At 60.0% G+C, this 10,064-nt stretch overlaps 1 protein-coding gene across 3 annotated transcripts; it reads left to right on the top strand.

Annotated features, from left to right (window-relative positions):
* The first annotated feature begins 612 nt into the window (after positions 1–612).
* ZNF687 (zinc finger protein 687) lies at positions 613–9,969 on the top strand. Of its 3 annotated transcripts, none has more exons than XM_059138004.1 (9): positions 613–750; positions 4,401–6,526; positions 6,647–6,825; positions 7,196–7,372; positions 7,461–7,623; positions 7,778–8,110; positions 8,201–8,313; positions 8,552–8,693; positions 8,839–9,969. In XM_059138004.1, the coding sequence occupies exons 2-9, from the start codon at positions 4,418–4,420 to the stop codon at positions 9,334–9,336; spliced, it is 3,714 nt and encodes a 1,237-aa protein (XP_058993987.1). In that variant the 5' UTR covers positions 613–750; positions 4,401–4,417; the 3' UTR covers positions 9,337–9,969. The 3 variants fall into 3 exon arrangements, with proteins under 3 accessions (XP_058993987.1, XP_058993985.1, XP_058993988.1); XM_059138002.1 differs by lacking the exon at positions 613–750 and adding an exon at positions 1,280–1,422; XM_059138005.1 differs by lacking the exon at positions 613–750 and adding an exon at positions 1,536–1,627.
* Positions 9,970–10,064: the final 95 nt, after the last annotated feature.

Below are 10,064 nucleotides of genomic sequence, written 5' to 3'. Positions count from 1 at the left end.
GCAGAAATAGAGGTGGAAGCAAGCGAGCAGAGAACCCGGTGCGGGGCTCCATCCCAGGACCCGAGATCATGACCTGAGCCGAAGGCGAAGACATTAACCCATTGATCCACCCAAGCGCCCCAGGACCACTTTTAATTATCCGCATTCCAGTGGTGAACAGTTTCGAGCGCCGCAAACTGTGGAGATTCGCAAACCAGAGACCCGTACGCGCCGGGGGGGGGGGGGGAGGGGGGGGAGCCGGGTTTGCACGATGTATTCCGATTATCCTCGGAACTCTGCAGCCGAACATCCCCTCCCCTTCCCCCGCCTCCAGGGGCGTGGCAACAAAGCGCGGGAAAACCGGCTTCGACTCCACCCCCCCACCCCGTGCTGGGGGCGGGGGAAAAGGAGAGCTCTTAAATGGGAAATGGAAGCGAGAGCCGGCTCACACCCTATCTGCGTGCTTAGAAAGCTTACCAGCATACCGCTTTAAGATCCCTTTGGAAATGGCTCAGGCCACGCCAGCTCTCTAACGTCACCTCTCCTCCACTTCCGGTCTGCAGGGCCGTCCCGGGCTCCAGGTGCCGGTTCCTTCCACACTCCTAACTAATCCTGACCCTCCTGCAAGCCCTCCTGCAGAGGGAGAAGGTGCGGGTGACGCCATCGCCCAGGAACTGGTCGCGCGAGAACCCCATCCACCTAGATTATAGGACGATTTAGACAGTGGGAAAACGGCAAGGAACTGGTCAACCAGATGACGTAATGTTTTGGGTAACGTCCCATTTTGTGACTTCTGCACAGCATGACTGACACTGGGGTTTAGCTTGAGAAAACAGAGCAAACGGATCTACGCATCCGGGCTTCGTTCAGAGTCGGCAAGGTTCTTCTCAAAGTGCCCACCAAATAGAAGCTGAGAGTTCTTTTAATTTGCATAAGTGAACTGCGGGCTTCAAAGATTGCGGCCAATAGGGAGTGAGGGGGCGGAGACGCACCTGGGATAGTCCCCGCCTCTAGAGGGAAAGCCGGGGATCAGATTGGCTTTTTTCTAAGCGACAGTAGCGGAAGCCAGTCGTTTTTGAGATGCCCTGATGGGGCAGGTGGGCCCGGCACAACCAATGGGGAGAGGCATCTTCAGAAGGACTAGGCTCCTTGCCCAATGAGGCCGGGAGGACTGTGCGGGGCTAGTTCCGAGCGGCAGTGCTTACGGCCAATCCAGTGCGGCCCTGGGAGGGGCGCAGTGCTGAAGGACGGGGGTGTTGGCCAATGGCGAGTGCGGAAGCGGGCAGCCCAGACCTGGAACGCGAAGGGAGCTGAAGGAGGGGGAGGCCAAACGGGAGAGAAGCAGGAAGTAGCGGCAGCCTCGGGGAGGGCGGCGGCGGCGGCGGTGGCCGTGGGAGCAGGGTAGAGACCGCCGGGTCTCGGCCCCTACTTGGAGTGGAACAAGTAAGCGCGCTTGGGGTAATACCCGCCCTTGGCCCCGCCCCCTGGGGGGCGGGTAAATACCCCCGCCCCTCCCCCACTTGGTCAACTACCCCCTTCTCCGCGCCGCCCCCCTGGGGTGGCTTCTAGGAAGGCCCCTTCGCTCCCTCCATCCCTTGAGGCGGATGGGCGAAACTCCCAGCCTGTTGAAAGCACAGTCCCTAGCCGGGTAAACGTGGAGGGAGGGTCGGGGTCCCCAAGTCCTGGCGCCCCGAGTCCAAGAGGCGTCCGAAGCACGGCCCGGTGACTGGTGGTTGCGGGATGTCGCGACCTAAAATGGTGTCCATGTTAGGGGGCGGGGGCGGGGCAGCTGGGCCAGGCCGGAGCGGAGCCTGCACCCCGATTAGGCGCGGGTCAGCGTCCGGGCCCGGGCCGGACTCGGGCTCGTGCCCCGGGCCGCCGCGCGCCTTCGGATCACTTCTCAGTCTCGAGGGAGCCGCGGGAGTCTGCGGGAGGAGGAGGCTGCCGCGCCGGGACGGGAGGGGAGGAGGTCGGAGTTGGGACAGACCCCGGTCGGAGAGCTGCGAGTCACGCAGAGACCGTCCCCTCCCCACTCCTTTCTTTCCAAGCGCCTCCCCTACTCCGGTAAAGTCCTGGGCGGGGAGGTGCTGCGCGGCAGCTCCCCAGGGGCCTGGCCTGGCCGGGGCCGGTCCTTCCCTTCTCACGCCGGTGGGAGCGAGAGAAGCGCGGTGCGCCTCAGTTTCTCCAGTGGCTTCTTTTCTGTACACCCCGCCCCCTCCCCGTAACCCCGGACATGCTCCCGGCGCAGGCCCTCGGCAGATGGCAGGGACTTAATTCCGCCCGCTGCCCAGCTTGGCGGCAGCCTAATCGCCCCCGGCCGCCGGCCCTTCGCCCTGCTCTGCAGGCCCCCGTCCAGGCAAAGAGCAGTGGAATCCCCTCCCGACCCAGGCCAGTTTCACCCTCTTCCTGTTCAGTCCCTTCCTTTGGCTTTTGGGGAAGAGCAAAGGAAAGGGGGGAGGGCCGGAGCCGGAGAGTCTGGGCACAGCAGCCGCAGAAAGGCCTCGGCCGGCTGTGGGGTGGGGGAAGCCTCTTCGGCCTTGAGCTTCTGCTGCTTGCTGGACTGTCCGCTCCTGGCTATCACATGTCCTCTAAGTCACTTGGACGCCGAGGGGGGAGTTGCTTGGGGAGGGCGAGTGGGCAGATGTTTTCCCCTAGTCCACCACCAGCCCACTTTTCCGAGGGCCGGGGTGGAAGGTAGCTCGGGTTTCTCCTGGTGGGGAGAGAAGCAGGCAGAGGAGGGAGGGCCCTAGTTCTTCATCAGGCCAGAGGCAAAGGGTGGAGGGCTTTGTTTAAACCCAGAGACTGCAAAATTAAGTAGGGGCTGGTGAGGGGAAACTTCCTTTTCTTCCTCTTGTTGGTACCCTCTTCCTCCACCCTACCTTCGTCCCAGCATTGCCAGCTGCCACCTGCTGGGACTATCTCCAGTTTCTCGGTCTAAAGGCTGGCAGGAGGTGAGAGAATTGGCCCTGAGAAATGGCTTGCATCCTGGGCAGAGAATGTGTAGTGACAGAGACTTTTTCAGTTTTTTCTTCCTAGATCTAGAAACACCGGGGGAGGGGAGGGAACTGGTGAGGAACAGATCTGGGTCCCCCACAAGCTCCGGACTGGCCATATTGGTTAATGCCACATGCATTTTGTGGGGGGTGTGTGTGTGTGTGTGGTGGGCTCAAGCACTGGGCCAGGTTGGGGTTGGGCAAGACTTCCTGGACTGGTGTTGCCAAGGAAAATGAAAAGGATGAGGAGTGTGAGTTAGGAGCTCAGAGCAATTGGAATGACAGGGATGAGGGGGCTTGGCTTTTCCCCTTTGTGGCAGCCCTGCTGGATAAGTTACCCTGGAGTTTGGCCCTGAGAGAGCAAGATGGGGAGGGAGGGAGAGAGGAGGGGCTGGCCCCTGGAGGGCCTTGGGAGGGCAGAGGCACTCTGGGGAAGGTAGGTGAGCTAGCGGCAGGTGTTTGTGACGGGAGAGGCCTAGGCTGGGGCCCTTGTGACCAGGCTGCTGCTGTCACGGTTTTCCCCTGTCTTTTTCTTTTTGTCTCTTTCTGTTCCTGTGTCTTATTCTTTCCATCTTGGTCTCTTGGGTGATTTCCCTGAGTCCATTTCTTGTTAACCAGGCTAGATCTCCAGGTGCCAGTGATGTCCCCAAGTCCCTGGACTTGACCCCTGACCTTTGTATCTGACCCCAGGCCTAGATTCCCAGTGCGTACTCCTTCCCAGCTCCTCCTTGACCTGACATGTCCTTGTTTGTCCCAGCTGTAATAATCAATCCTATTCTGGGTTCTGATTCTCAGGGTTATGATTCATATCATGCTCAGAATCACCCTGTGATGTGGTTACTTGCCTCCCCTCTCAGAGGTAAGGTGGTGGACATCAGGCTGTTGATGCAGCTGGAACTAGAATCATTTCTTCATCTTTGCTTAAGTTACTGTCCCTTCGTACACATGGCCTTTCAGATCTCTGGTGGATACCCAGAAGATCCATGAAGAATTATGAATGGATCCCACGCTGCCATGAATGAGCCCTAAGACCCAGAGCATTGTGTACATTCTTCCTCCTTAATAGTGGTATTGATTAATTGATGGGTTCTGTGCTGGGCATAGGAGGGGCCCAAGGTGGTTTTAACCAAGATGTTCACTGAACTCCCGCCGTCTCTATAACCCTTGTCTCTCAGAAGTTCCTTTTCTTCTGCTTTCTCTCTATCTTGGTGTCTTCCCTGGAATGTGTGCCTAACCTACATTTCAGTTTTAGGGTTTGGCAAACCAGGTGTCTCCAGCAGCTCTAGGATTTGTGCTGTGGTAAAAGTGTAGCCAATTCAGACTGTGCATGGTCCTGAGAGGATAAATATGGAGATCCTGAGGGAGGAGGGCCAGGGTTCTTGCCTCCAGAGGGCTCAGTTTCTTGCTATTTCCTTCCTTTTTTATCAGGTCTGGGACCTGCTGCCATGGGGGACATGAAGACCCCTGATTTTGATGACCTCCTCGCTGCCTTTGACATCCCCGATATTGACACAAATGAAGCCATCCACTCTGGGCCAGAAGAAAACGAAGGGCCTGATGGCCCAGGAAAGCCAGAACCCAGTGTAGGAGTGGACTCTGGAGAAGCAACGGCAGCAGCTGCCAGAGATGGCGCCGAGGTTCCAGCCCAGGCCTCTGATCATGGCCTGCCACCACCAGACATCTCAGCAGTCAGCGTTATTGTCAAGAACACTGTGTGTCCTGAGCAGCCTGAGTCCCCAGCTGGGAGTTCAGGAGGCGAGGGGACCCGGGCTGAGGGGGTGACTAAGGAAGTACCTGTGGGGCCTCATCTGATGCAAAATGGTTTTGGGGGCCCTGAGTCCTCTCTTCCAGGTACACCCCACTCTCCAGCTCCTCCCAGTGGGGGTACCTGGAAAGAAAAAGCCATGGAAGGCAAAGCTCCTTTGGACCTCTTTGCTCATTTTGGGCCCGAGCCAGGGGAGCACCCAGACCCCCACCCTCCCTCTGCACCCTCCCCACCTCGGGAAGGGACCATGACCTCACCTCCTTTCCCCTCTCCCTTTGAGCTGTCCCGGGAGAATGGCCCAGACTTGCTGCCACCTGGTTCTCCTCCACCACTGGGGACCATGAAGCAAGATAGCTGCAGCCCCCTTCATCCTCAGGGCCTAGCCGGAATTGGCTCTGGTGTGAGCCCCGAGGCCTCCGGCATTTCTGCCGGTGCCTCGCCTTCCCAGGTTGCTGGGTTGTCCTTCTTTAAGCAGTCTCCAGGGCATCAGAGCCCTGCTGCCTCCCCCAAAGTGCCCCGCTGTCAGCCCCTGAAGGAAGAAGAAGAGGAGGGGCCAGTGGATAAGCCTTCCCCTGAAAGTCCCCAGAGTCCCTCCAGTGGAGCTGAGGCTGCAGATGAGGACAGCAATGACTCCCCTGCCTCTTCTAGCTCCTCGAGGCCTCTCAAGGTGCGGATCAAGACCATTAAGACCTCCTGCGGGAATATCACAAGGACGGTAACCCGGGTCCCCTCAGACCCCGATCCTCCTACCCCCTTGGCTGAGGGGACCCTCCTGGCTGAGGCTGGCCTCCTGAAGCTGTCCCCTGCAACCTCGACCCCTGAGGGTCCGAAGGTAGTGAGCGTCCAGCTGGGGGATGGCACAAGGCTAAAGGGCACCGTGCTGCCTGTGGCCACCATCCAGAACGCCAGTACCGCCATGCTGATGGCTGCCAGCGTGGCCCGAAAAGCTGTGGTTCTGCCTGGGGGCGCTGCCACCAGCCCTAAGACGATGGCTAAGAATGTGCTAGGGCTCGTGCCCCAAGCGCTGCCCAAGGTGGAGGGGCGGACAGGGCTGGGGACTGGGGGGCAGAAGGTGAATGGTGCCTCCGTGGTGATGGTGCAGCCTTCCAAGCCGGCCACTGGGCCAGGGGCTGGGGGTGGCACCGTGATCTCGCGGACGCAGTCCAGTCTGGTGGAGGCCTTCAACAAGATCCTCAACAGCAAGAACCTGCTGCCTGCCTACCGGCCCAACCTGAGTCCACCAGCTGAGGCTGGGCTGGCCCTGCCTCCAACGGGCTATCGCTGCCTTGAGTGTGGGGACGCCTTCTCACTGGAGAAGAGTCTGGCGCGGCACTACGACCGCCGGAGCATGCGCATCGAGGTCACCTGCAACCACTGTGCCCGTCGCCTCGTCTTTTTCAACAAATGCAGCCTGCTGCTGCACGCCCGAGAGCACAAGGACAAAGGGCTCGTCATGCAGTGCTCGCACCTGGTCATGAAGCCTGTCGCCCTGGACCAGATGGTGGGCCAGCCGGACATCACGCCCCTGCTGGCTGTCCCACCAGCCCTCGGACCTCCCGCCTTGCCTGCGTTGGGCAAGGGTGATGGGGCCGCCATCGCCGCCGCCATCACTGTGGTTGCTGCTGAGGCCCCAGTGCTGCCACTCTCGTCTGAGCCGCCTGCCGCCCCTGCCACCTCAGCCTACACGTGCTTTCGCTGCCTGGAGTGCAAGGAGCAGTGCCGGGACAAGGCCGGCATGGCTGCCCACTTCCAGCAGCTCGGGCCCTCTGCCCCGGGAGCCAACAGCACTGTGAGTGTTCTCCTCTGGCCCCTCCCAGGGGTAGATCCCGAAGCTGTGGGAGTAGGATCTGGGAAGGTGTTGGGGGGTTGTACCACTCCTCACTGACCGGCCTTTGAACCTCCTCGACAGGTGTGCCCGACCTGCCCCATGATGCTCCCCAACCGCTGCAGCTTCAGTGCCCACCAGCGCATGCATAAGAACCGGCCTCCCCACGTCTGCCCTGAGTGTGGGGGCAACTTCCTGCAAGCCAATTTTCAGACCCACCTGCGGGAGGCCTGTCTACATCTGTCTCGCCGTGTGGGATACAGGTGCCGCCTGCCTCTCACCGTGGCCTCGCCACTGATCCTCCGCGCCCCTCCCCAGCCTCCTACCCCTCTAGCACCTCATGGCCCCCTGTGTCCCAGTGCCAGCCTTCTGGCTGGCCTGTCAGGGAGAGCCCCCTCTCTCCTGCTGAACCCCAGTGTGAGATCTGTGTCCTCCCCCCATGGTTAGCAGGGAGAGCTCCAGTTCGACCTCCATTGGCCTCCATCAAGGGGCAGGGTCTGCATACCCATCCTGTCCCCACCTTGGTCATGCACCACTGCTGTCGATCAGCTCTGGAGTCCAGCAGTTCCCAGGACAAGGCTGGGGTACGGGCCAGAGATGCCCTGCCTCACCTCTGCGCCCCCTGCCCCTTAGGTGCCCCAGCTGTGCGGTGGTGTTCGGGGGCGTGAACTCCATCAAGTCCCACATCCAGACGTCGCACTGCGAGGTTTTCCATAAGTGCCCCATCTGCCCCATGGCCTTCAAGTCTGCGCCCAGCGCCCATGCCCACCTGTACACCCAGCATCCCAGCTTCCACACGCAGCAAGCCAAGTGAGACCTGGCAGGGAGTAGGGTGGGCTGGAGCGGGCTTGGGGCCCTGATGAGCAGGGTGTCTGCACTGTCCTCTCCACCCACACAGGATGATCTACAAGTGCGCCATGTGTGACACAGTCTTCACTCACAAACCCCTCCTCTCCTCACACTTCGACCAGCATCTGTTGCCCCAGCGTGTCAGTGTCTTTAAGTGCCCATCTTGTCCTCTGCTTTTTGCCCAAAAAAGGACCATGCTGGAACATCTTAAGGTATAGGAGTTAAGGGACAGAGGTGGGGTGCTTCGCTGTGGTGACCTGGGGCTGGGGTGTCATAACCCTCGGAGTGGGGGTAGGGGAGCAATGAGGCCTTCAGCAGAGCCAGGCCCTCCCCCACAGTGGACACCCCCTTGTCTTCCTCTCACAGAACACCCATCAGTCTGGGCGCCCCGGGGAGGAGACGGCTGGGAAAGGGGGTGCAGGTGCCCTCATGACCCCTAAGGCTGAGCCTGAGGACTTGGCTGTGTCCCGGGGAGGAGCAGCTGCCCCTACTGAGGAATCGTCTTCATCCTCAGAAGAGGAAGAACTGCCCAGCTCTCCTGAGCCCCCTCGTGCGACCAAACGGCCCCGACGGGAACTAGGGAACAAAGGCATCAAGGGTGGGGGTGGGGGCCCTGGAGGCTGGACCTGTGGCCTTTGTCACTCCTGGTTTCCTGAGCGAGATGAGTATGTGGCTCACATGAAGAAAGAGCATGGCAAGGTGAGTGGGGTGTCCCCTTGGTCTGGGTGGCTGTGGGGGTGGGGGGTCTTAGAGCCTGGCTCTGAGGTTCCCTACCCTCTGCTCTCATAGTCAGTGAAAAAGTTTCCCTGTCGCCTGTGTGAGCGCTCCTTCTGTTCCGCCCCCAGCCTGAGACGCCATGTCAGGGTCAATCACGAGGGTATCAAACGAGTTTACCCATGCAGGTAACTTTCGCCCCTTCATCCACACCTCCCCTCCGCGTCCCCTTCCTCTTTCTGAGCAGCGAGTCACCTGCCTACCCCATGTCCCCAGCCCCACTGAGCACCTTCCATTTGTGACTTGTGTGAATGGACCAAAGGTTGAGGCCTCCCTCTGCTCTGGGAAACCCTGCAACCTCAAGCCACAGGCCTTGGTCTTTGGGCTGTTCTCCCGGCACCCAAGCTACCTACTCTCCCCCTGTAGGTATTGCACAGAGGGAAAGCGCACCTTCAGCAGCCGCCTGATCCTGGAGAAGCATGTCCAGGTCCGGCATGGCTTGCCGCTCGGGGCCCAGTCCCCTGGCCGGGGGAGCACCCTGGCTCGGGGCCCCAGTGCCAGAGCCCAGGTAGGCAGAAGCCCGGCCTGCTCTTTCGGGGCTATGGGACTAGGAAACTGCAGGGTTTTAGGCCCTGGCCTCAGGAAGCAAGGCAAGGGTGCCAGGGTCAGTGTGGGGTGATAGGGAGGCCTAATTTCTTCCCTCTCATTGCCAGGGGCCAGGACGGAAACGCCGCCAGTCCTCTGACTCTTGTAGTGAAGAGCCAGACAGCACGACACCTCCAGCCAAGTCCCCTAGGGGTGGGCCTGGCTCTGGAGGCCATGGCCCCCTGCGCTACCGGAGCAGCGATTCAGTGGAGCAGAGCCTCATGGTGGGCTTGAGGGTGGATGGTGGTGCCCAGCAGTGCCTCGACTGCGGCTTGTGCTTCGCCTCCCCTGGCTCTCTGAGCAGGCACCGTTTCATCAGCCACAAGAAGAAACGGGGTGCGGGTAATGCCAGTGCCCTGGGCCTGGGTGATGGGGAAGAAGAGGCCCCTCCTCCACTGAGGTCTGACCCAGAGGGTGGAGAGTCTCCCTTGCCTGCTTCTGGAGGCCCGCTGACCTGTAAGGTCTGTGGCAAGAGCTGTGACAGCCCGCTCAACCTCAAGACCCATTTCCGCACACATGGCATGGCATTCATCAGGGCCCGGCAAGGGGGCAGTGGGGACAACTAGGCCCAAACTTGGACTGACTGGCCTCCTCCCCTCCCTCTTTGTTGGGAGTCTGGGTCACTGCTGCTGCTGTTGTCCCCAGGCTAGGGATTTCACTCTAATTCACGTTTTGTTCAGCTCCTCTCCTCTAACCCCCAAACACAACAGGCTTTTGAGGATTATAGTGATTTGCAATCTCCCCTTTGGGTTTGGCCCTTGGGTCCTAGTAGAGTGGGCCTTCCATTCCTCCTTTCTGAGCCCAACACTAATTATCCTCTTGCTGCAGACCCCAAAGTGGGTTGGGGTGGGAGGAGGGCCTTTCCTAGGCCAGTTAGCTGGGCCCAGGGAAGGCCTCTGCTGGGGCCCTCAGGACGCTTCTCAACCCTCAAGGGCCTGGCCCTGCCCCTGCACCTCCAACTCTCTGGCACTTGAGCCCCCCACCCCACCCCTGCAGTGCCTTTCATTTCTTTTTTTTTTTCTAACCCAAAAAATCCAGGGGGGGCTTGGTAGGGACGAGTCCTGTCAGGGGGGGCCTGAGGGAGAGGAGGGAGACAGGCTCTCAGGAATCCTTTATTCTTGTAGTAATAATAATACTAACAGTGGGGAAATGGGAGGGAGAAAACCAGACCATTAAAACTGCTCGTGGTTTAATCCCCATTCAGGCTTCTCTTTTTATGTGACCTAACATTGTGCGCTTGGCAGGGAGAGGGCAAGAGTCAAAGTTGGGGAGGCCATTCCCAAGACAAGGTGAC

This window comes from Mustela lutreola, chromosome 10 (assembly GCF_030435805.1).
Source record: "Mustela lutreola isolate mMusLut2 chromosome 10, mMusLut2.pri, whole genome shotgun sequence".
Classification (NCBI taxonomy): Eukaryota; Metazoa; Chordata; class Mammalia; order Carnivora; family Mustelidae; genus Mustela; species Mustela lutreola.
The sequence above is the reverse complement of the archived record's forward strand: the minus strand, read 5'-3'. Positions and strand labels throughout refer to the sequence as shown.

Bases quoted from the DNA above. Each gene is read 5' to 3' on its own strand.
- ZNF687 (XM_059138004.1), top strand. From the start codon at position 4,418: ATGGGGGACATGAAGACCCCTGATTTTGATGACCTCCTCGCTGCCTTT. The intron at 8,111-8,200 runs GTGAGTGGGGTG...CTGCTCTCATAG, and splicing joins TGAAGAAAGAGCATGGCAAG to TCAGTGAAAAAGTTTCCCTG. The intron at 8,314-8,551 runs GTAACTTTCGCC...CTCCCCCTGTAG, and splicing joins AAACGAGTTTACCCATGCAG to GTATTGCACAGAGGGAAAGC.